At 47.7% G+C, this 25,243-nt stretch overlaps 2 protein-coding genes across 7 annotated transcripts in view; one reads left to right on the top strand and one right to left on the bottom strand.

Annotated features, from left to right (window-relative positions):
* Positions 1-24,305, bottom strand: part of PDYN (prodynorphin) — a 31,032-nt gene extending 6,727 nt beyond the window's left edge. For 2 of the 6 annotated variants that reach the window (XM_032766293.2, XM_032766296.2), the window contains exons 1-3: positions 6,468-6,605; positions 5,718-5,888; positions 5,234-5,303 (exon numbers count right to left, since the gene is read on the bottom strand). The gene's annotated coding sequence lies outside the window, so the exon portion shown is untranslated. Of the gene's footprint in view, positions 1-4,014; positions 5,188-5,233; positions 5,304-5,717; positions 6,091-6,467; positions 6,606-18,831; positions 18,922-20,487; positions 21,220-24,130 lie in introns of those variants that run through there. The other 4 variants (XM_075072169.1, XM_075072170.1, XM_032766295.2 and 1 more) reach the window with 4 other exon arrangements.
* A 16-nt stretch (positions 24,306-24,321) lies between these two features.
* Positions 24,322-25,243, top strand: part of STK35 (serine/threonine kinase 35) — a 32,705-nt gene continuing 31,783 nt past the window's right edge. Inside the window, 4 exon segments of the mRNA XM_075072422.1 lie at positions 24,322-24,484; positions 24,965-25,060; positions 25,063-25,191; positions 25,194-25,241. Coding sequence (XP_074928523.1) covers positions 24,322-24,484; positions 24,965-25,060; positions 25,063-25,191; positions 25,194-25,241 — 436 coding nt within the window.

Consider the following 25,243-nt stretch of genomic DNA (forward strand, 5'->3'; position numbering starts at 1 on the left):
ACAATGGCATAACCCAGAAGCAATCCATTTGGGATTACTGACGTGTACTGCAGTCTCTTGCATTCTCAGTCAGTATCTGTTAATGGACCATAATTGGCACTAATAAAGAAATATGTTAATGTTCCGATTATTAATTCAGGCTATGTTTTAATGTAATTTGATTTATCTGCATTTATCGTATGCTGAACTATCTGCATTAATAGAACATCGAATTCACCAGGCTCAAAGCTGTTATCAAGACGCTCAGTAAATGAATGGCTGAATAATGACGATACTTTGCACTAATGTAAGGCCTTTCATTTGTGGATCTCAAAGAACTTGAAAAGCCAGGAAGCCTCACACCATGACTCTGATAGGTGTTATCACAGGTTTAAAGGTGGGTAATAAAAGGCACAGAAGGTGTAAGTGATTTGCTTAAGGTCATATAGCAAATCAATAGAACAGAACCCAGGAGTCCCTATCCGCAGCCTCCTACTCAAACCACTAACGGTTAAGTCACTCTCCCTCCTTGTTAATCTCTCGGGATGTGTCATTAGAAACAGGAATATGAGATACCCTGTTACTTTATTAGCCTCTCTGCTAGTCATGCAAATACAGCTGGTCAGAGAAAACTCAGCTAATGCCAATATCGATGCAAAACTGTCATACACGGGTCGGCAACCTTTCAGAAGCAGTGTGCCAAGTCTTCATTTATTCACTCTAATTTAAGGTTTCGCGTGCCAGTAATACATTTGAACGTTTTTAGAAGGTCTCTTTCTAGAAGTCTATAATATCTAACTAAACTATTGTTGTATGTAAAGTAAATAAGGTTTTTAAAATTTTTAAGACACTTCATTTAAAATAAAATTAAAATGCAGACCGATGGCCAGGACCCAGGCAGTGTGAGTGCCACTGAAAATCAGCTCGCGTGCCGCCTTTGGCGTGCGTGTCATAGGTGCCTACCCCTGCTGTAATACAACAGGAAGAGAAAGCTCAATACAGCACGAAAACAAAACTGATTTTTAACAGCCTAATTTAAAGTGCTCTCAGTCTGGAAATCTGAAATGCTGAAGGTCTTGGCTCTGCATGGAAAGCAAAGAAGAAAAGGGGAAGGGAAGCACCAAAAAGGAGGGGCTGGTATGGAACCAGTTAAAAGGAAGGATGGAGAAAAAGACCAGTATGCCACTTGTCAATAACCGCAACATGTTCAGCTCCTCACCCCAGGTCCGTTAACAACATCAGGCTCCCCAGTGCCTCACTTTTCTCCAGGTGCCCAGTGGGACTGGATGCTTGGCATCACACAAAAGCCCGAGGAAGGTTTCCAGCAGCACATGGAAAGAAGACAGCAAGGTGTCCTATTTTCTAGCCATTAAAATCCCCGTGCCCAAAGCAAGGCCTGGGGATGAGGGGAGGGAGACACATACTTGGGGGCTTGGGAAAGTGGTGCTTGACAGAGCGGGGCCTGACGCAGGATGACTGGCATTTTTCTTGCCTAGAAGCCCAGCATTCTGCAAGCAGTGCGGGCCCTTCAGTCAGGTTTGCATTCAACAGGGCTGTGGCACAGCCTCTCACTGGGGCATGCGGTTGAGCCTCACTCTGAACACCTCCCAGTCTCAGACTGGCCCCACACATACAGCCATTCCAGCGAAGAGTTGCCCTGCTTTATCCAAATCCCGATTTAGTCAAGCCAGCCCCACATTCTACATTCTGCTTGGATTAATGGGGCTCAACTTTGCCTCCTTCCTTTACCAGGTTAAGTCAAGACAGAAGGGCCAGATTCACACCTGGTGTTTCCAGACACCTCTTGACTTCACTGGCGCTTCACCTGCTTAAACCACGTGTAGATACAGCCTGGAGATTCGTATTTTCCCTGTTCACTATCGATCCAGAGTTTTCCGCATTAATAGCTTTTCTCTGTCTGATCCAGCACTGAAAACATCATTGATCTCTAAACTGAAACAAATGTCTGGCACCAGGGAATTGGCACCTATTTGTTGCTACGTTAGCTACGGCATTCCATGACATCAGCTCCTATACATTGATTTCTACCAAGATGATTTAAAACACCTTGTAAAACGCAAGAGCAGTGAATTAAATCCCTGGCTATCTGGTATTGGATTTCAGAGAGGAGATCAGAAAAGGAGCCCTCTGCACCATTTGGAGAAGCCGGGCACCACCTTACACATCTGATAATATTTATCACACAGGCGTTTTCAAACCTGATGTGACAAATTCCAGAAGACTATGAAATCAGAGCATTTTCCTGATAGTTAAGCTACTGGGTCAGGCACAATGCACTGAACATAATCCCCACACCCTCCACAGCCAGAGGACAGGGGATTTCATGACACCCCGTGCAGCTGTAACTCCTCTGGGCAAACTGCAGGCAACGGCCACCAGTCATCAGGCAGCCAGAGACCTCTCCTGTGAACATAACTCACCCAGCACTGTAAGAAGTACTCCACACAGAGCTTAGCTGTGCTCTGCTCAGAAATGGAGAAGTGACCGATAAAAATAGAACAAAAGAAAAGGAGAGAGAGAAACAACATAGGATAAAAGCAAAGGAGGGAACACAAGGAACGGAAGAGATAAAGAAAGGAAGAGGAAAAGCAGAGTTATAAATATGTACCATATTTTATATACGTACGCAATACCCACACTATAATGTGTGTATATATTCACACACACACACACACCCCAACACACACCATGATACAGACACATCCTGGAGAGATAGATCCTTTCATGAATGGAATTTTAATAGATGTAACACAATTTAACTTCTTGCTTGCAGCTACCTATAATTAAGTTAAATATGCACCTTTGGGGCTGAATTCTTCCCTGCTTGGTCTCTGATCAAAAGTGGATTATTTTTTTTAAGTTCATGCAAAATCCCTTCAGCCATTTCTGAGGACATTGTGTGCCAGATTATAAAGAAAGCAACAAATGTACAGTGTATTTAACTAACAAACAGAATGAAAAATGGGAAGTGAAGGCTGTTCCTGTAGGTGGTCATTTCAGAATCAGATTTTCTACATATTCACCTACTGGATTGATAAGCAGTGTGATACAACATAATTAGTGGTTAAGAAGGGCTGCAAGGTCCTCAGATGAAAGGTGTGGAAGATATGAAGATCATTATTTTTTTTAATAATTATTATTGGCAATATAAAGTTAACATACTTTGCACTTTATACAATACAGAGTACACTTACCTCAGCCCGGTTACACCACTTTCTCCTCTCTAAAAGATCTATCATTCTGGATGTTTTCAGGACCTTATAAACATTTCTAATATAATTTCCCCTCCCCTCTCATTTGCATCCATTTTGTCTTTTAAAATGACCTGAAAAATATCTTTTATGCAGGTTTTGTTTTACCAAATAAAACAAAAACAAAATGCCAACCCTTAAAACAGAAATGCTGCATAATTCTACAGCAATGGTCCATTACTTTGCAACTTCCACTACTGCTACTTCAGAGTTTGGTGCTACTGCTGTAGAATACTAGTCTTTTTTAAGGGAATTATAAAAAAAGGAAATAGGTGTTGTCCTTAACCTCCATGTGCACTTTCTAGTTTATTTTGAAATGTGATTTGTTTCAGCATAAGTAATTCTGTCCTTTCTTGAAAATAGAAAGATGTGGTATCTGAACTGAAATGAAGTACAGGAAAGACATTTACACAGATAGACTGGGTAGGCGACAGACAGCTATAGGGATGAAAAAAATATCTGGGGACACGGAGCCTTATTTGCATGTAGTTAAATAATTTAGCAATTGAGAAGAGGTACTTGGCACTAGAAACCAGCCAGGGGTTTTAAGCAAATCAAGTCTCTTTTTAATGACAGAATTGCTACCCAAGCTGCACCCTGTGCATATTTATTAGAAGTTGAAATGCAAGGAAAGGAAAAGCAAACCTGAAAGCAGAGAATTAAACTCCAAAAAGTGTTGGATTCAGAGAAGTGCATCACACACACACCTGTACAGACTGACAGACACACACATATACACACACACACACAGCTGGTGTCTTACCTGTGTGTTCCTCCCAGCCCCTGGAGAGCTCCCCACCCCAGGCAGAGTTTGGGTGGAAAGTTGATTCTGGGAGCTGCAAGCTCCCTTAGAAAGTTGAGAGTCTCAGCAGATTCTGTCCACCTCCTTTCCTCAGCTTTAGGATAATCTGGTCATCAGTCAAGGGAGGGTGGGGGAGGAAACGGCTCCCTTTTTGCAGCTGTAGCTTTTGGCTTTGTAGCCCCCTGACGGCACCGCGGACAGCTGAGCTCTGCTTGTTCCCCTTGGAATTACAGCCCTACTCTTTCAATTCCCTCTTTTTATTGACATGGAGCCTCCTCCTGTCACTGAGCCCCAGCTCAGCATAGGCTCTCCAGAGCCAATGGGGGGAGACGGAAGCTGTGAATAATCAGTCACAGACTCCTCTCCACCACCCTGAGACGGGTCCCCAATGATCCCCAGACCCTTTAAACAGTAACTCCTGGGAACATGCACGAGGCATCTGCTCAAAGCAAGAGTGTGCAAAAGGGAGTACGAAGGAGGAGGGTAAAAACACACACACGCGCGCGCTACCAAATGTGGTTTACATTTGAAAATCTCCAAGTCTAACCCACTCCAGCCTGCTGAGCGCCTGCCCTGCCAAGTGGCTCTCCTAGTGACACTGCTGGGCTGTGGGATTGCTGGCCATGTTGTGATAAGCCAGAGGATGCACCAGACCCAGAGACGAGCCCTTCCCAAGCAGCCTGGAACTTAGGGTGAAAGTCATCAGCTGCAACACAAATGGACAGACTCCGCTCATAGGCTGGCAATGGAGCGAGGTGCTTCTCACCTCTGGTAGCTGATTCAAATCCAGCCCAGACTGGTAGTCATCTGAAAGTCATCCACCTGCTGGCCATCTGACAGCCCGTGTGAGATGAGATTCGTGGGTCTCAGTCCAGTTGCCAGGGAATAGATGAAACTCACTATGAATACATAGTAGCTGGCAAAGAGGCGCAGGACTGAATACACCCTGGGGACTAAACTGCCATCCCCCCCCGCCCCCGACATGGCTCCTTGGGATCAGAGGGGAGGCCACTCTGGCAGGAGGCAGCACACAGAGATGGCACTGCCACTGCCCTGCTTCGTCCTGTCCTGTGGCTCAATAAAGGAATTCAGCCTCCAGGTCTGTTGATCTATCACCAGCACTAAACTCAAACATCACCCGTAAAGAGTCAAAACCAGTGAAGCTGCCACCTGCCCTCACCCGTTTTCCAACTGCCAGAAAGCCTTCGTCGGCTCAGTAACGTCTCTGAGATGGAGTCAAGCTTCCAGAGCTATGGACAAGACAAAGAGAGAATGCACAGTCACATGGACTCTGGGGAAAGGCCTGGTCCAACAAACTGGATATGTATTTCCAAATATTAAACCCTGGGATACAGGGCCTTTAGCATTCTGATTCCTGCCCACCCCCATGTCCCCACCCTCACTCCCCCCTCTACCACCACCCAGGCACCCTCATGCTGCTGAGACATCTGTCACAAGGCCAGGAGGCCCAGAATTTACCTCTACTGGCAACTATGCCAAGACACCTATGTTCTCCAGCTGCTTCTTCTCAGAAAAGAGCCGGAGAGGAACCAGCCAGGGACTAGTGTATCTGAAGGCAAAGGGATTCAGCAGCCACAGGGACTCTCCTCGGTTGCTTCAACTCTCTTCTCCCTCCCTGTTTTGTATAGCCAGCAGTCCCTTACCTTGACCTTCCGATGCTCTATATGGAACAAGCCTCTTTACTTGTTCGAAAGCTTCCACCTGCGCTTGCTATTGAAATGCAGGTTTTTATTCACAGCCAGGGGTTGGTTGTACTTTCCCCCTGTCGCACACTCCACCTCCTCTTTCCTGCACATCGAGCTATTGATAATTACCTTGGGAAAGAGACAAAGAGATGGGAATACCATTAACATAGAGGAGGGGAGTGGGAGGCAGCCGGACAAGGGAGAGACAGAAATGTGCTGAGATTCTATTCCCCACCCTGATTCTGATTCAGTAGGGCGCAGACTGGCATCAGGGCATTTTTAAACATCTGCCAACCCTCAATGCAGGTGCACAAGCTAAGATTTGAGTGTACAAGCCTTGAATTGCATACGTGCATCGGGGGTTAAGCTTGAGAAAACTGGGCAGGGACTAAAGTGTATTGTGGAAAATCTGGGCCTGCAGGCAAGTCACCCAAACCCTCTGTGCCTCAGTTTTCCCATCTGTAAAATAGGTGTTCAATTTATCTGAGAGGGGTCATTCATCATGTAAGAGTATTAGGTGAAAGAAGATACACAAGGGGCATTTCTCATCGGTAGAACTCCTTATTGCCATGTTTCACCCCAAGCAGCAAATATAGCCACAGAAACAGACTGAGCAGAGGCTATAGCGCTTAGCAATGTGCCTGGGGGTCGCCTTTTACCTCGTCCTCTTTCAGACATGTGTGAAAAAACTCCCACAAATTTACTCACCATCTTTCCCTCTCTTTCTTCCCAGTAAGTCTCAAATGAAAGAACCAGCAGGGACCAGCGAGCAGGAGACGCCTGACTGGGGTGACACACAAGAGGTTATGATTCTGCATCTCCTTTGCACCAGCATGGATGCCTGGGCACAAACAGAAAAAGCTCTTCTCTCTCTCCCTCCCCCCTCTACCCCCAGTAAAGTTTATGCCTTAAAAACGAGAGAGGCTCTGACATGGTTACTGCACGTGATGCCTTTAAATATTAGTGATAATCCGGGATCTGAAGAACATACTATTTTTACCATCTCTCTCTCCAGAGGGATGTTTCCCAGCAACCCTCCCTTCCCCTTAGCTTGAAAATTGGCTTGCTGGATACTTGAAGTTCCTTCTTGTGAATAAAGAGATGGATTGAATTAGCAGGTAAATCTTAGTTCTCTACAAAAGCCTCAGTAGGCCACTTGGTAGGGATGGAAAGATGCCCATGAGATACGAGAAACATTCAGCTTTTAATAAAAGTATTTTAAATCCCAATCCTTTCAAAGAGCTTCTTACTGGGACGTGCACAAAACTAGGGTGATTTTGCACATAACTGGCCAAGTCTATTGCATACGCAAACTCCACATTTGCACATAAAGATGGGAATTTGTGGACAGATGTCAGCTTGTTAGGAGCACAATAACCCAACTGTTGTTTACATGTGACCTTTGCTCATGCTAATTTTGCAGATGTACAGCTTGCAGGCCCTCTGAAAATCCAGCCCCAATTCAGGGCAGGTTACATGGAACACCTGTGTAATCACATGGAGTGAAAATCACGCCTGTCCAGAGGATCGACATAAGGCCCACGTACCACCTAAGTTCTGCTTGAGTTCGAGCTTGGGATCTTCTGCTGACCCTTTGCATGGGGTAAATTTCACCCTATGTTGCTAGCCACTGAATTCCAAGAGAATTCAATGCGACTAGTTTTATTCCAAAGGTGGCATCAGGAAGGGGAAGGCCATGGGACACTGCACTTTGAGACAGGACTTTTGTGTTCAGGATCTTTGCTCGCCAGACCAAGAGTGGAAATGGAGGGGCAGCAGCAATTTCTACCTTTCCATAAGATGCTTCCAGTCACAGAAGGCTGGTGCCCTCACATCAAAACTCTGTAAAGAGTTATCACAAAGCATTGTGCATTTCTAAAAACAGTCCTCAGGGACAGATGACGGGGTTTCATTTATCCACTGGAAAGACAACCACCACTCTCCATTTGATAGCTCTGGCCACGGAGTTTGAAAGAGAAGTTCCCCAACCTACCTGAAGGAGCAGAGATTCCAGCTTGCTGCTCACATCTGACTGACTAACGTGTGCTGACATTAATAGATAAAAGACTTGTCATAGGAGGGCACGCTACCAAGGGGCTGGAGTCACCTTCTTAACTCAGCCCATTCTTCTGCTTGGCTTTGCACACATGGACTCAGGCACCGGTGTAGTAAAAAGCAGCTGCAAACCACAAACACCCCTGGTCTAGCTGGTTAAGATCACAGCTATCCTCAGAGATTTAACCCTTGTCGTTAGGCACAATGGGTAAGATTCAAAGGCCACTGAGGGCAAGTCAAAGTCTCCCGTTAACTTCAGTGGGTTTTGGATGAGGCTTTATGTGGGCATAATGCTTAATACTGGAAACGTTCTCCATACACAGAAAACTGTCATTTCTAGCAACTTATTCTCCCAAGACCCCAGATGTTTAAAACCCAGGCTCCCCTTTTTATAACCTGTAATTATATGGACCCGTTAGATGTCATGTTAGTGTCTGATCACCTCTAAGTGCCATCAGCCGCGTTCCCATAACAGTGCCTGCGCAGCTCTAAGGCCTGACTGGAAACGAAACCTGTCTCAGCTTCCACGCTGCACCAGCTATTGTGAGAGCTGAAATGGCTGTCAGATACATCGTTACCTGACTGTAACGCACCACTTCATCAAACATTGATCTGACGTCTGTTGTGCCCACACAACTGCAAGTGCAAAACTAGAAGCCAGAGGTTTTTTTTTGTTTTTTTTTTAAATCTGTCCCCGAACGTATGACATATTGAATGCACGCATGCTGTGTGCAATTCACAAACAAGGACGAGAGGGAGAGAAGAGCTGCCTGCTCCCTATTAACCCTGCTTATCTTTAGAGACTCCAGTGCCGTGACTGATGGCGTAGCTCAGAATTTACAGAGAATCCTGGATATCAGACAGAATTCAGCCCCCAAAGGGCACCTGAAAGTCCTCGCAGCTGCTTTGCTTTGAACCAGTTCAGTTGCACCATAAAAAAACCTGCTTTGGGAGACCAAGCACCAGGCTTGGGTTATTCACCCTAAGATTAAAGTACTTAGTAATAAGATTTCTTAATAAGAGTTTGTTTCCTTTGGCTAGAGGGGAAAGTTAAATTGCTTCTCTTCCTAGAGCAGATGGAGTTTATTATTACTCTCAATTTATATTGCAGATTCTCTCTCTCATCTTCGGCCTCTGCTGTAGCTAGTGTTGAGAGTCCTCTTGTCTCGCATTGCTGGGTTCCCTTCCATCTCCCACAGCCTGACTTCCACTAACACTATCAGTTTACTGATCATCTGGTGCCAGCTCAGCTGCTCAGGCCAGGGAGCATGTAGCTACAGGGTCCTCAGCGGAGTCAGGGAAATGACAAAAAAGAAAACCCACTCACTAGTAAGTGTAATTAATATTCATCTGTCTCTTCCTAATGGGAGACTGTCTCTGACTCATGCTGACATTTCGCTGGGACAATGGTAATTAAGCACCTGGGTAAAGGAGACAAATGTGCAGTAATAGAAAAGTTAAGTTTTCTTAACTAGAGCAGTTAAAAGCTGGGTAGAAAGGAGGGGGGATTAACATGAGTCGCAGGCTAGTGGAAAAACAAGTGGGAGTTAATTTCAGCTAATGTCACACAGCTCCTCTCTTCACAATTGTAGCCCCTCTTCACCAGGGCCAACCGGCAGCTGCTTGAAAACCCCTGAATTTTGGTAGCAGCTTGCAGAGTTCCCTGGAACTTTCCAAATTTTCTTGAATGAAATCAGCTTCTTCCTGAGTCCCCCCTTTCGATGGCCAGGATGATCCGCCTGGAACAGGAAGCGTTACCTTTGGTCAATCTCCAGGGAATACCACGTAACCGTTCAGACAACATGCTCCAACCAGCACCAGCTCCGCCATACAAGCCAGAGGAGGTGGACACCGAGGACTACAAAATACTAGGAGCAGTAGAACATTATATTGGAAGAAGCAGGTTGTATCCATGGCAGCACCAGTCGAGCAGAGTGAGCAGATGCAATACCTACTGGGAAACAGTCTGGGAAAAACATGGTGGAGCCATTACATTGTTGTGAGTTCACTTAAAATCCAGCAAAGTCCAACTACCTGCTTCTCAGGTCTACCAAGACAGATCACAGTGCACTGGGATTTATGGGGCTTTCCCTAAATAAAGGATGAATGACATCTAGATAGAACATTATTACATTCAGTGAGGTGCTTCTAGCCCCCTCTGGCCCTCTCCTGCTATTGCATCTTATGGGTTCACTGTGTGCCTGACTACAGGCTGTCCCCAAGCAGATGAAAACCCCAGAGCCAGCACTGACTCCCAGACAGGAGCAGGTAACTCACTGCCCAGGGGCCATGCCTAGCTGCAAGTCCCCATGCAATAGCAACCACCATGCCCAACTGGGCAGCAGTTCTTGGAAGTGTGGCCATCAAAATGGAGGTACTGCTGCAATTTGCAGGGAAGCAAAGTGGCACTGCTGCTTGCTAGATCTGATGATAGAACATGTTGGTCTTCAAGAGACCAGCTATTTCCCAAAGGTTGTTGAACAGTCCTGATGGAATCACAATAGGTACATAAAGCTGCAGCCCTTGGAGACTGGATGGCTCAAAGGCTTGGTCATGGGGATATGGCATCTCTGGAGTGCCAGTTTTCTTCCAGTCCACCCGGAATGTGAACGAGAGTTACCACCATCTGACCACACATGACATCGGTGCTGAATGGAAAATGAGTTTTATTTTTCTCAGTCTTGTTCCTACATCAAAAAAAAAAAATCCTCAAAATGACAACTGGCCCTACATTGCTGCTTTATTGGCAGTCTCAGCAAATACATGGAAGGGGAAAGTTGGTTATGACCAGTGAGCTCCTCTCAACATGCATGAGACCCGGAGGTCATAGAAATAAACAGCCCTTCAGAAGATCCTTAAATATCAACTCAGGAAGGCTGCGTGCCGAACTCCTTCCTCTTTCACTTCACCAAAGCCCCTGGCGTTTGTATCCAGCTTCCCAACTTAGACCTGCAGCGCAGCAGGGCAAGGATTCACTCCCTACTTCCACTCAATCTTTAAGCACCATGGACATCAAAATGATCCTGACGAGGGCAGAGAGCCTGGAGCTGGGAAGGAACAGAACGGGGCAGAAGGGAGGGAAGGGGAGGTTAAAGAAATCAGTAGGAGAAGCCCACATCCAGGTTTAGAAGGAGGCTGAGGATTTTCTCCAGGGGACAGGCAGAGACCAGGCACACTGTGGAGAGGTGTAGGAAAGGAAAGTGACAGCCACCCAGCATATGGGTACCCATTGACTGGCATCAGTTTCATGCCCAGCTACCTCCCATCCTACACCAGTGGTGGCCAATCATACGACAGAGGAGAATAAGGCCTGTACCATGGAGAGCACGTAAAGACCATCTCTGGATCAATATTCAAGCGGCGGCAATGCCATTCTCACATACCAGAGAAGAGCCAGAGCTTCTTACAGTGGTGATCAGATGGGGATAATGTCTTGGGTCAGACAATGGCAGAGAGGCCTGCTAGCAACCAAGTGGTTCAGTCCCAAACGTGAGAAAAGAATTCATACAGGTCCTACAATGTTGTCTGCCACTGGAGAGCAGAGGAGCCAGCCTCGGCCTGCTGGGAAGGGATTCGAGCAACCGAGAACTCTCAGGACCAAGGCGTATCCCGCCCTCCAGGTACGATCAGCCAAAGAGAGTTCACGCTGGTGAGTGATGTTTGCAGAGCTCTGGTGGTGGCAGAGTTTTGGTGGAACCCAGCAGCGCTGGGATTAGCTCCCAGCTGCTCCTGCAGTGTCAGTTAAACACAGTTTAATTCCATCTTCAGCGTGGTTATTTTCCCCAGTAACTTTCACTCTAACTACAACAAGATCTGCTTGGGAAGGGATGGCAACTGGGATTTCTTTTGTAAGCAAAGCTACTCCGGCTAGTCAGAACAAAACATTTGCCAGAGTTTGGTGTCCACCATTCCCGCTCTTCATCTCCCACCAGCCAGCCCCAGATTCCAGCAGCCACTGTCCTCAGTAGGCCAGCTGCCCTGCTTCTTCTTTCAGGAGAAACCAGGCAACACTCTTCTACTGGAAGAAGGAAACTCCTCCGTCTGGCAGTAAGGCAGGCAGTGGGTGCAGGGAAGCAGTGAGGGTCTGGAGATATTGGGCTGTTTTGTCACCTGAGACCCCATCAGCCAAATATGCCTTTTGACAATTAAATCCAGTGACTACCTGGACCAGAACAGCAGCAGGAAAAATGAAACAAGCTTGCACAGTGAGAGGCTCTTGCTTTGTACGCCGCCTCGAAGCCTCCACCCCAGCACTAGTAGTAGCTTTTTGGACTCTGCTGGTTCAGAATATTCCAGCCCTATAAATGTGCAGTAACTACACGGTCAGGGCAGTTCTTAGTATTCTGTGAACCCCTTGGCCAACCCGGGTGCAAGGGTTAATTGGCCCACAGTAAAAACTAAATACAGATCCAAAAGGAAAAAAATCATTGCATTGTAGAATGGGGATGGAGCCAGCAGGGGGAGCTGCATGCTGAGGTTTTTCTAATGTCTCTGGGATATTGGAGCCATCAAGCATCTTTAGTGGTACCTCCACCTTCCCCACTGCAGTGAACATCAGCGTCCTTTGGGTCACACTGAGCTTGGGCTGTGAACCTCCCAGCCATAACTTTCCCAAAGTCACGAAAAGTTACCCAACCTGAATAGAAGCTTTAGACAAAGAAATCACTGGTTAAACACTGCTGCTACAACTGTTAATTAAAGTCTGCTTATCCGATAATTGTAAGTGCTACAAGTTAACAGCAGGCAACCACAACTCTTCAGAAGTCCCACTGGCCTGAGCTTATGGGATTGAATAGAAAAGGAGAACTTTCCTACTGAGGTCTGAGGTAATTCGATAGCAGGGATATAAATTCTCTATGAATCGCTATATGGCTGCAATAAAATTCTGTTGCATTGTTGAGCAGAAAGGAGATAGCGCTCTGGTTTTAAAAGCAATTTCTAAAGAATTCTGTTGGTTTCAATCTTATTACATTCTACACTTTTCCCAGAAAAGGCCTGTGCTAAGTAGCTTGTTCACCCTTCATTCTCCCTGAGTAGATGCAACCTGCTGCCCTACTAGGACTATGCTAGGTATGAAGCCGGATTTTGTCAGTGAGTGGAGGAAGAAGGGGGACAGAGCAGAGGTAAAGGATAGGGTAGGGTACAAAGGGAAGTCCCTGGCAGTCTTCTTAGTACAGGGGCCTGGACCAATTATCCATTTGCAGCAGCATCCCTTGTTGCCATGAACGGAAGGTTTCAGGATTCCACTCAGCCCAGCCCAGAAGCCTCACTGCTGTTTAGAAACAATTGTTTGTTGTTTACAAACCAGAATAAAATCCAATGGTGTGAAACATCTGGGCGTGAGGCCAACTCACTTCAAAGAGAACCTTACTCTGGGATTCAGCTGCCAGTGATTCCCAATGCTCTACAGGGAAGCACCCCTTAATTCACCACATCAGCGATGGCAGAGAGTCAGGGGTGCACAAATCTTACCTTCACAACCACCAGTTTGGGGCAGCGGGAAAAGGCCCAACTACTAACTCACAGGCCTGGCGTCAGCTGCACTGACATTTGCAAAGTGCTTTGAGATCCTCAGATGAATTACTGTCCCATCTGTTTTTATTGCGGTAGTATCAGATGGCGACAACCAGATTCAGCACTCATTGTGCCAGGCAGAATAAAGTCAGTCCCTGCCCCCAAGGAGCTTCCAATTTCAGCATGTGACGAGAGGCAACAGGTGGAGAAAACCCACAAGAGGGAATGGAGGGCAAGGTCATAGTGAAATGAAGGCATTTGGTACCAATGCCAAATCCTGCTTTTTTGCCACCCCAAGTGGCAACGCGAAAAAAAAATATATATATAAAGCTCATTGGTGGCGGCTCAATGGCACCGCTTCATTCTTCTGCGGCAATTCGGTGGCTGGACCTTCGCTTCCTCTCTTCCTCTTCAGCGGCACTTTGGCAGCAGCTCAAAGAGGAAGAGAGGGACTGAGGGACCCACCGCCAAAGACCCGGATGTGCCGCCCCTTTCCATTGGCTGCCCCAAGCGCCTGCTTCCTTAGCCAGTCCCCTTTGGTACTACCCAACACTGACTGCCTACCCACTGGCATTTGTGGGCATTGCAGCACAGATGTGACGTAAGGCTATGCACACAGTGTATTATTTTCCCAAGAAGGTGAGGAGAGGGAGCTTGATTATTAGAGGGCTGCAATGACCATTGTCGAGGTCCCTTCTCAACATACTGCCCAAAGCCATTGCTCATCACTGGAGGGGCTCCTCTGGTGACAAGACAGGTAACTCCAATCTGGTGAGTACTGAGCTAAGCATCAGCAGAATGCACGTTTCATTCCTGGGAGAACATGTAGTTCAGGGGATTGACAGAAGGACATGGAGCCTTTCTAGGTCGTTGGCAGTGACGGGAATCTGTCATCATTTGACAGCTGTTTGGTGGCCCACATGCAGTGAGATTAGGGGTCTCAATCCAGTGCTCATGGACAGGCACCTGCCTCACAAAGACAGCTAAAAACTGGCACCCGCATCACCGTGTCCTGCAGAGAGGCCCGAGACTTGATAAACCAATGGAGACAACTAGCATCTCTCCTCTCCAGGTCATGGTTAACGTATGTTTATGGATTGGTATCCACTTGCCTTCTTGCTGTCCATGTGGTAGTTGTCCTGTAGCCAAATCAATCCAGTCCCCAGGCCCAGATCCTCAAAGGTATTTAGGTACATATTTCTCATTGAAATCAATGAGAGCTAGGCACCTAAATATGTTTGAGGATCTGAGCCCAAGGTCTTTCTGACATATATAACCATCTCTGCTTTTGGTAGCTAACCAACTGAAGGAATGCGCTGCATCTCTCTTGCCACCCAAGAACCTAACCCAGAGCCCACTGAAGTCAGTAGAAAGACTCCTGTTTACTTTGATAGGAATTGGTTCAGACCACCATGAGGAATCCAGCCAGAAAACTGGGCAGCTTTCATAGGTGGAGCTGTAAGATTGAGAAGCAACTGCTAAAATAGTCTGTCTCCGATGACGTGGCTTATTCCTCTACATGCGCAAGATGAAGGATTCCTAAAGAAACAATGGCACAAAGGGGTTAGACCCTGGGATGAGTCAAGCTGTCAGCCTCCTGCCCTGACACCATGAAGCTATTATATATGCTGCTGTATCTGCATCTATCTATGAATATATTCTGATTCATTTCAGCCTTGGGAATTGAGGCTCTTCATGACACCTTGCTTGGTGCCGTCATTAAGAACGCCATTCAGCGGAACTCGAATGCCGCTGCCTGAGATGAAGTGAAGTGGGAGTAAATGAGCAGCTGTCGCTAATGAAGGAAGTGAATGCCTCACAAGAGGCTCAAAAGTGACCAGTTCCTTAGTTACCATAACTGCATGGAACTGCAAGGATTCACCCAGCTAAAAGAAGCCACTGTGCTTTTAATGTTCTTGGCGAGAATAGCGGCCTTGATCTCCTTTCTACTTGAAGTCAGCGCTGGGGAAAGGTGCCAGACTGATGGCCCTAGAGAAGGGCCAAAGTAAACCCTGGTGCAAGTCCACGGTCTTCATGGAACAGGATGAATCTGGCACATAGCCCTCTGCTTATCCACAGAGCAGATGTAGTGGAAGGCAAGCTTTCCCACACCACCCCATCGCCATGCCTTTACACTGATTTGCAGAGACCAATGGGACAGCTCACCCTCCAGGCCAAAGTACTTTCAGCCCCACACAGGCACAGCCAGCCAAGCCACCCATTACTGCCAGTTGCAATGCTATCCATTGACTCATAGATCTGTAGGGCTGGAAGGGACCTCAAGAGGTCATCTAGGCCAGCCCCGTCTGGAGATGGGACCAGCCCTGAGAAGTGTTTGCTCAAAATGTCTTGAATAATTTATTGGAAAACCAAAGCAAATGCTAGAAGAACCATGAACAGCTGGCAGAAATGTGTTACATTTCTCCTAAAGTTCTCCTTGTCACAGGCACCTAATCCTTACCTCTTCTTAACGGGTACTTCCCCAAGAGAAACACCCTTTATGTTTCAAGGGCCAGAGGGAGATGTGAAGTGTATCTCTCCAGCACTACCAGCTCATCACTGTGTAAGAGTATAATCTCCTTTTACAGCTAGAGATACTGAATAAGGGCCTAATCTTGCAATATGTCAAACGCCCTCCACACAGCATAGGCAATAAGAGCTGAGTGTGTTCAGCATCTCAGCAGTAGTAGAGGCAATTCCCTGATTTGTAGTCCCATAGGCTACCCACAGAGCCTCACATAGGTAGGGAAATGGCAGCGTTCCTTAAGGAGAGGGAAGAGGGGATGGTGCAGGGTGGGGACACTGTGAACATCACAAGAAAACAGCCCAGTCAGCTGTAAATTCAAAGTGCATCTTCAACTGGTTCCTGCATCTGGGTGAGAAAAAAACAGGACATAGTTCTTCAGAAAACCCACCATAAATGTTCAAAGACAATGAGTGTGTCTATTCGTACTAATTAGCCATTTGCATACATAATTCTTGTGTACACAAAAGTGCACAATTTGCATGTGCAATCAAACACTAGCAGCTACATCATGCCCTTATGAAACAATGAGCCCGAATAAACAAAAGAATCACACAACTTCCATTATGCCTGACATGTCACTGAATACTGTGAGCCTCTTAAAAGCAAACATGCTGGCCTCTGCTGCCCTGAACTCAGAACTCTACCCTTGCTAACAAGGCATTACCACAAGAGCTGTTAGTTGTGTTAATGGCCCCTCTCATTCAGTAGCAGAAGACAAAATGACTTTAGTTAGAAGTGAACTGAGTTTAAAAAAGATGATCTCGGCAGCCACCTACTCTCACTTTGTAACTTCTGCCGAATCTGCGCTTAATCAGATCTTCCATCACAGCATGTGCCAAGTGATCTGACACCAAACTGCAATCTCCATCTATTAGCCCACTCCTTCATACAAAACTAACTAGTGAAAAAGCTGCCGACTGCACCAACAAGCCCTTCCAACCTTGTAATGAGCATCCCCTGCCCTGATAAACTGCCCTCCGGTTGGCAGGAGGGGCAGACATTCGTGTCATTTGTTACAAGGCTGCACTGACACCAACAAACACAACTAGCTCTGCAAAGCCCCATCCTCACCAACAGCCAAGGCAAACCCAGCCTGCAGGCAAGTATCAAGAGATTTAAGGTAGCATGTTTCCCCTACTAACACTTCCACTTGAAAAGGAATTAAAGGTCTCTTTGTTTAACCTTCACCTTCCCATATCTGGAGACTTGAGTGAAGAAGTGGGTTATAATGAAACACAAAACACTTTAAGTGTGGTCCACAGGTTCTCTGCAGGCCCATCAGCTCCCCTTTGCTGTTCCTTCCCAAGCCCCTTCTAAAAAAGCTATCATAGTCTGCCATAATGGTCACAGCCATTGAACCATGCTCTACTGTCACTGCAGCATTTGGAGCCTGTCCTGGTATTTTCTGAAGAGGGAGCTGGGTAATGAGCATGCGGGCTTTCAAAACATAACATAATTTCTGCTCAGCCACGCGGAGTGAGAAGCAAGATGTTTGACAGTGCAGAATGCAACCCCCAGCATCTCAGCCATGTGAGAGATACAGCAATTCCTTGTGTGGCTGGCCGTTCGAGGGAAGGCAAGGTGACAGTGACATTGTAACAGAGGATCTCTTAGCATGGTAAACTTCTCTAACATAGACAAGGTTTCACTGAAGCCAGCAGGAGTTTTGCAGAAACAAGGATTCACCACGAGGCATGATTAGGCCCATAATATGATAATGGAATAATTTTTGCTTTTAAGGCTTCACTGCTTAGAGGTGGGATTTCTTAGCGAGTTAGGTACCAAATTCCCTGGAACCACAGGTTAAAATCTTGGCTGGATCTACACAAACCTTTGTCCTTCCAAGGTGTAGCAGACAAATTGAGAATGATGCAGTTTGCAGTGTAAGGGTCTTCAGGGTGACACTGTGAAAACAGAGCTCCTACTTGCTCTGTATGGACATTACTGGCTAGATCTTATAAAGAAAAAAAGCTAGGCATGCAAAATATGCATGGAAACATATGCTTAATTTAAATTCACAATTACTATGATTGTGCACACAAGTGAAATAACTATGCATGCAAGTGGCTAATTAGATGCCTTTGTATGAACTGTGCAGGCAAACTAAACTCAGTCCAGCAGCAAGAAGAGGACTGAAGATTCTAAGGCAGCGACTTTTCAACCTGGAGCAGCGTGTAAAGATCAAATGCATCTTCCCACTTCTTCTCAAGTTCACGTCAGAAAGGCAAAGAAACAAATCTCCCATCCCAGCCCCCACCATCACCGGCCATTCTGTACTTCGCCTTGCACAAACTGAAATCCATCGGTTTCAACACAACACTCACAAAGGCACTATCTTCCAAGGGGACCTGGTTTTCCCAATGTATTGATCACCAGTGTTGTTTTGCACCAGGCAGCGAGGGCCTCACACCATTTGTAGGGGAGCTCTCTAATGCTGCTGCAGACAGAGCATCCTTGTCCCAGATCCTATTCATGAGGGGATCAGTTCAACAACTAAAAAAAGAGGAGCGCCAACATAATAATGCTAAAACTCGCTTTTATAGTCATTGCCTCCAGCTTTACATGCCATTTTTAAAGGCCTTCAGCGTCACAAGGGGAGAAAAAAGAAAGAGGAAAGAAAAAAGCAGGGAAAGAAGCTTTTCTCTTTTCTTATTAAATAAGAAATGTTTTTGTGGTAGGATTTGCAAACTTGCAGAAAGGGATCTAAGGGACAACGTGCTAGCAGGCTTCATGGAAAGCAATGCAGGGACAGAAAATAAGAGAGAAGGACAACGTACCAGCGATAATTATAAGCAGTTATTACTAAAGCATTCTAGGTTAAGTGGCTGACTGAGGGAGGGCTTTGCATACAAGCACTGGCCTGCCAGTTGCACACATCAGAAAGGGAGCTCTGACAAAACGAGCACAGGAACACGCCTCCCTTTTGGCAATCTGCCAAGCCCATAAATGTACATTTCTATGGTCCACATGTGTAGCTGGAGGGAGGAGGATTGTGTTCCATGTTGCCTGAATCAGCTGCATACGCAGCATGGGTTTAAATCCCTCTGGGTCACCTTGGACACTCTGCTGAAGTGCAAAAGGAAATCCCACTCTTAGGAGACATCCTCCACTAGGAGTTTGGTCTGCAGCCCCTCACTTCTGCCTTTCCCCTTGCCAAACATCACTGCTTCACCTCGACCCCCATGACTGCAACCCTCGGGATCCGCTCCACTTTTCTCTCTTGAAATGTGCTGCCATCTCTGCCCTTCTTTAAAGGCTAAACTGACACCCACTGAAAGAAATGCTCCACTTGGAGTGGCCCCTGCTCCAGCGCCCATCTACACTGTCCTCTTTCAGCCTCCCCCTCCCCTTCAGAGCATTTGTGCATTTTTAGCCATCTTTACACCAACAAATAGACTGCTATAAAAGCAGCTGGAAACTAGGGGAGGCATCACCTTTGGACCCTGTAGGCCCTCCCATGCCTCCACCAACCACCTATGGCCCATGGAGCAGCTTGGGAATGAACCAAAGGTTAATTTTATTCACCCATCTGAACACAAAACCACTTCTTCCCAACAGCTCACTGACATGCTGGCTGCCCTGAGTGATGTGCTCTGGGTTTGGCAGGGACACCGGCATCCCAGAAAGTGGATGCGTGGAGGCGACCTTGCACTGACTTTTTACATTAAGTGCTTTGCTTAAGAGAGGGGAGGTGTGCCATGATCCGCCAATCTCACACCTTCCCCAGAGGGGAATTGGCACAAGCTTTTCTGGAAAACATGGCCTGGATCTCCCAGGAAGAGGTTACACAGCAGGTGGCAGCTTTCAGTCAGCTAGAGATACACTTCACAGTGATAGCTATGTGGGTGCTGGGATACTCACAATGGACTTTGGACACTCAGAAATGGGCTTGACCCACTGAAGCCCATTGAAGTCAATGGAAAGACACACTGACTTTGACTGATGAGCTTTGGATCAGTCCCAATATATTTCACATTTTTTCCAGCCTCACAATGTCGATCCAGTTTTGCAAAAGCCGCCTATGGAATATGTTTTCCCACTCAATCATCATCACTTAGGAGCTAAAAATCGCCTAGTAATCACTTGAAATACTTTGAATTTGGGGGGCAAACCCCACAATTTTTAAATTAATAAATTTCAGTTCCAAAGAATCATATCAGAAGTTATGCCAAGCTGTATGTTTTGGTGCCAAAACTGCCAATCGTGCACATATAAAAAGTCCTGGAAAGGGTTACAGTTGAGGTTATGTAATGGTCCCAAAAGAAACTGCAAATATCTGTTTGCAACACTTTATGAAAAATAATTGTTTGATTTCCCCACAACGACCTCGTTATACTTAGGTTGATTTGGAGTGAGGAAGCAACACTGAGAGCAACAAAGAGGGCCAAGTTAGAGCCTTCTCCTGCTGCCTTTCACCTCCCGCAATGGAAACAGAGGGCCCGCAACACCTCTGATGGGCCCCAAGGGGCGCATCCTGTACACCTATATTTTTAAAGTCTTGCCCTTCATTTTTCTAGTTACCCAAATCCTGAAGGCTCTATTCACATGAGCAGCTGTACTGACTTCAATGAGATTGTTCACAGTAGGAAGTACTATGCAAAGTGGTTACAGGATCAGGCCCTTGATGCTTACGTACACCCCTGTGATGTAGACAAGTTGTATGGATGCTTGTCAAGCACTCTGAGACCCTCACAAGAGGCATTAAGGAAATGCAGTTTATTGACTGCTTCAGTCCCAGTTAAGTTCAGTCCCACTAGTAAGAACGGTGCCAGGACAGATTCCAGGTTTGTCACCACCACCCCAGGCAAAAAGTGACTTGGAGGGATTGAAATTAGGGAAGTTTGCCATAATCACATGGCCAGTAACTGGGAGCAGAGGGTTAACAAGTACAGGAGACCCAACCTCTTATGCACTGAGTCACCCTGAGAGTCTCAATGTTCTTTATATCAAAGAGAGCTTTGCAAGGCCAAATACAGACTTGGAAGTAATTACAGACGGAGACTCACAGATGTTTCTTTGACTCTTTAGCAATTATCTTTGGGTTTGTTTTTTTAATATAACCCGAATAGCTGTCAGAGCTCTTGAGCCTCCGCTGTGCCTCCAAGTGTATTAAGTACTGGATTTATTTACTGCCAAGCTATCATCCAACAGAAGTGTCAAACCAATTAACTCTTGGGTTTCACTGCTTAATCTTAATATTATGAACTCGACTGATTCAGGCAGATCACTGACCCCATGCCATGCCCTGTGATGCAAGGTGTAACAGGGATGGGTGCTGCTTTAAATCCTGTATTGCTGGCAAGGAGCAGCCATCTCAAACAGTTTATTTTGCTTTCAGAAGCCCTAGCAACGAATCTCTCTTTATCGCAAAGCACCAGAATGAGCTGTTCCAAAGTTGAGAGAAATAACACTGGACAGAATTAAAGCTTCAGGTTCATGATCAGTGATGTTCGCAGGGAATTTTCTATTTGAAAATAAGGTTATTAAATCCTGACAAGCTGGCCATGGGGAGCAGACATTTGTTTAACTTTGTCAGATGAAACTATGGCATTTGAAACTAGCAGGTGATTGGATAAAGTTAGTTATGGGACAGACTTTGCAGCAGCACACATTCAAATGGCTGATAAGGTGTCACCAAACTACAATCAGGATTCACTGGGACAATGCAGGCCTTTGCAAACTGCATTTGTTGGGCGCTGGGAACTGCTGTAGCAATGCATCGCGGGGCAAACACATTCAGAAGTTTATCTGATGGCCCACAAATTTTCTCTCTCAGCATCTAGAAACAGACTACAGTATATTGTAGTAAAAATTAGTGGTTCCAATGAATCAGTCTAGTGCTACAATATCTATGCTCCAGAATACATCTAAGAGCCAAAACTGCTGCAGATTTTAAAATCCCCCATATATTTCAATGGAGCTACAGCAGGATTTGGCCCACTGTCTGCAGGCTTTATGAAATGTTTGATCATACCAGTCTCAGAGGCTAATTCCTGGTGTGGATGAAAAATACTTGTCAAGAAATGAACCACCATGTAAACCTCAAAATCCACACATCACTCATTTGCACTTCTATCATCTTTGTCTTCCCAGCTTCTGTGTCTGTCCTCTCCTCCTGTTCTTACCTTTACACCACAAGCATTTCAAGGCATGGTCCCAAGCTGAGATTTTCAAAGCCATCTAGGGGTTTAGACACATTCCCATTGGAATGAGTGCGAGTTATGCCTCCAAAGCCTATGTGTCCTTAAAGAGTTCAGCCTCACAGTCTTTCACTGTCTGATAAAGAACCACGTGTATTTATGGCATTGCATAAATACAAATAATAGAGATGGACCAAAACTGATTTTTTTCAGCCAGACTCTACCAACCTCTTTAAAAAAAAAAAAAACTGTGTTGATTTAGATAAAATTGGATTTGATCTGAATCACCTCTGGCTTTGGGGATTACAAAATCAAAATCAAAACGTGACCTCCACAGTTCAACATCTAACCAACAGCTTCCCCTCAGTGTAGACTGAGACACTCTCAATGAGATATCCCTGGAAGTGGTGCTGTGTCCACAACGACTTATTAATGGCTTGAAGAAAGCAGTAACTAAGAAGCTGTTGACGAGACAAAGCTATTTAGACGAGTGCACCCTAAGGAGGATTTTGAGAAGGTGCAGCTAAACAAATACAAATATTGCATATTTTATACGATACATAGTAACAATGGGACTCCCTCCCTTTCCATACTGTTTGGTTTTTATCATTTCCCCCTAAGAAAGGCCCAGCAGAGATTAAAAGCCACAAAAAACTCCCCATGGTATCTGTAAATATGGATAGGGCCTCCCAATTAATATAAATCAAGCTCTTTCCTCTCCTCTCTCAAATAGCCTGGCGCTGTGTGTGGGTTTCTTCTTGTATCATACTGTACTGGGCGCATGGAGATCTTCAACACTGAGCTATTCAGGGCACAGAAACTATCTTTTGGTACACTCCACCTAACACCACAGCTGGGCATACAGCCCTGTCCCAACTGACCCTTCCCCCATACTACTGGACAAAGCCCCCAAGATCCTATCCCCACGCTGCTTCATCACAGCACCTGCCTACTTCTCATCCTGCAGACTGATACATAGCCCTCACCCTTCGGTTTATTACCCCCACCATGTAGCTGCAGCATAACCACCCCCAAGACAAAACACTCCTTCCTGCTGCAGTGCCACAGCTCCCTCCTCCCCCATTCACTGCCCATCCTCAAGTTCCCCTCTTCACATCCCCATCCTGCTGCTGCCCAGCCCTCCCCCATTTACAGCCCCCACTATCCAGCCCTCCCTTTAACACTCCTCCCCTTCACCCCCATCCCAACACTGCCCACCCGTACCCCATTCACACCCATCCTGATGCTGCACCCCCAACTACCCATCCCTCCCCATTCACCCCATCCCACCACTGCCCAGCCCTCCCTATTCACCCCATCCCGATGCTGCACACCTCTCCCCCATTCACACCCCCATCCCATCACTCCACACCCCTCCCCCATTCACATCTAACACTGCATACCCCTCCCCCATTCACTCCCCCCCAGCACTGCGCATCCCTCCCCTACTCACATCCTAGCACTGCGCACCCCTCTCCCATTCACTCCCCATCCCAACACTGTGCACCCCTCCCCCATTCACATCCTAGCACTGCACACCCCTCCCCATTCTCTCCCCCTCCCATCACTGCACACTCCTCCCCCATTCACTCCCCCTCCCAACACTGCACACCCCTCCCCCATTCACTCCCCCTCCCAACACTGCACACCCCTCCCCCACTCACATCCTAGCACTGCGCACCCCTCCCCCATTCACTCCCCCTCCCAACACTGCACACCCCTCCCATCACTCCCACCTTCCAGCCACTGCACACACCTCCCCCACACATCCTAGCACTGCGCACTCCCTCATTCACTCCCCTCCCAACACTGCACACCCTCCCCCATTCACTCTCCCTTCCAGCACTGCGCACCCCTCCCCCATCACTCCCCCTCCTAGCACTACGACACCCTCCCCCATTCACTCCCTCCCACACTGCAGCACCCCTCCCCACTCACATCCTAGCACTGCGCACCCCCCCCATTCACTCCCCCTCCCACACTGCCACCCTCCCCATTCACTCCCCTCTCCAGCACTGCGCAACCCCTCCCCCCTTCCCCATCTCAGCACTGCACACCCTCCCTCATTCACTCCCCTCCAGACACTGCACTAACCCTCCCCCTTCCTCATTCCTAGAACTGCACACCTCCACCACTCATCCTACGCAAACTGCGCCCGCATGCTGCTCTGTAGCCACCGCCAGCCGCGCCCCGCGCGGAGGGACGGATTAAGGGCTCCCTCCCCAGGCGGAGCCGGCCCTGGTTACGTAAGGGTTACGTAAGGGCTCTTTTGCGCCCCGGCTCTTATCCAGCCGCCGTCGCCGCCGCATTGTCCGCGCGCAGCGCCATGGCCCCAGCAGCGCGGCCGGGGGAGCGCGGCAGCTGCAACGCCGCGGCCTCTCAGCGCCCCCTGCCCCGCCCGCTGAGCCCCGCAGCAGCAGCACCTCCGCCCCGTGCCGGCAGCGGCCCCAGGCCCACCGCGTGGGCTTTACACGGCAGGCAAGGAGACGGTAAATGAGCGATTCCTCTCTTCCCCTCCCTGGGCGCATAATGGACTCTCCCAACTCCCGGAAGCCAGCGATGGAGTGTTACACTTCGGGAACAAACCATTCTAAACGGGGGGGACCCAGGCAATGGATAGGGAGCTGAGCCACTGGTAACGTTTGGCCAGGCTAGTAATGCCACTACGATTTTTAATTGGCGTCTGTCAGCTGCCCGTGGAACAACGGCTCCTATTTGTCTTGGAGGCGTTTGGGGTGGCGACCTGCTTTCTTTCTCCCTCTCCCTCAGAATGGTTCGGCCTCACCCGCCCTCGGCAGCCGCTATTGGCTCAACCCTTAAAGGGCAGGCAGGGCGCGCTTTTCTGTCCGCCGACTTAAGTCCGCGCCCCCCGTCTCAATCCCTGCTTCGGTGTTGTCGTTCGCAGCTCCGGTTCCCGGAGGCGGCCTATGCTCCCCGGGCGGCGGGATAAGAGTGGGGTCCGGGGGCAGCAGCCAGAGCCCCACGCGGCGGAGCCGCATGGAAACGGGCCGCGGCGGACGGCGGCCGCAGAGGGACACAAAGGCCCGCGGCCGAGCGGAGGCGGCGGCGGAGCAGGAGCGGGGCCCGGCGCTGAGGGGCCCCATGGAGTCGGCGCGGGCGCGGGCGGGGCCGGGGGGCGCTGCGCTACAGCCTGGTGGGGAGATCGGGCGCGGACTCCTACGGGTGGTGTACGAGGCCGTTCGGCCGACAGCGGCGCCCGCCTGGCCGTCAAGCGGATCCGCTGCGAC

This window comes from Chelonoidis abingdonii, chromosome 14, assembly GCF_003597395.2.
Source record: "Chelonoidis abingdonii isolate Lonesome George chromosome 14, CheloAbing_2.0, whole genome shotgun sequence".
NCBI classification, from domain to species: domain Eukaryota; kingdom Metazoa; phylum Chordata; order Testudines; family Testudinidae; genus Chelonoidis; species Chelonoidis abingdonii.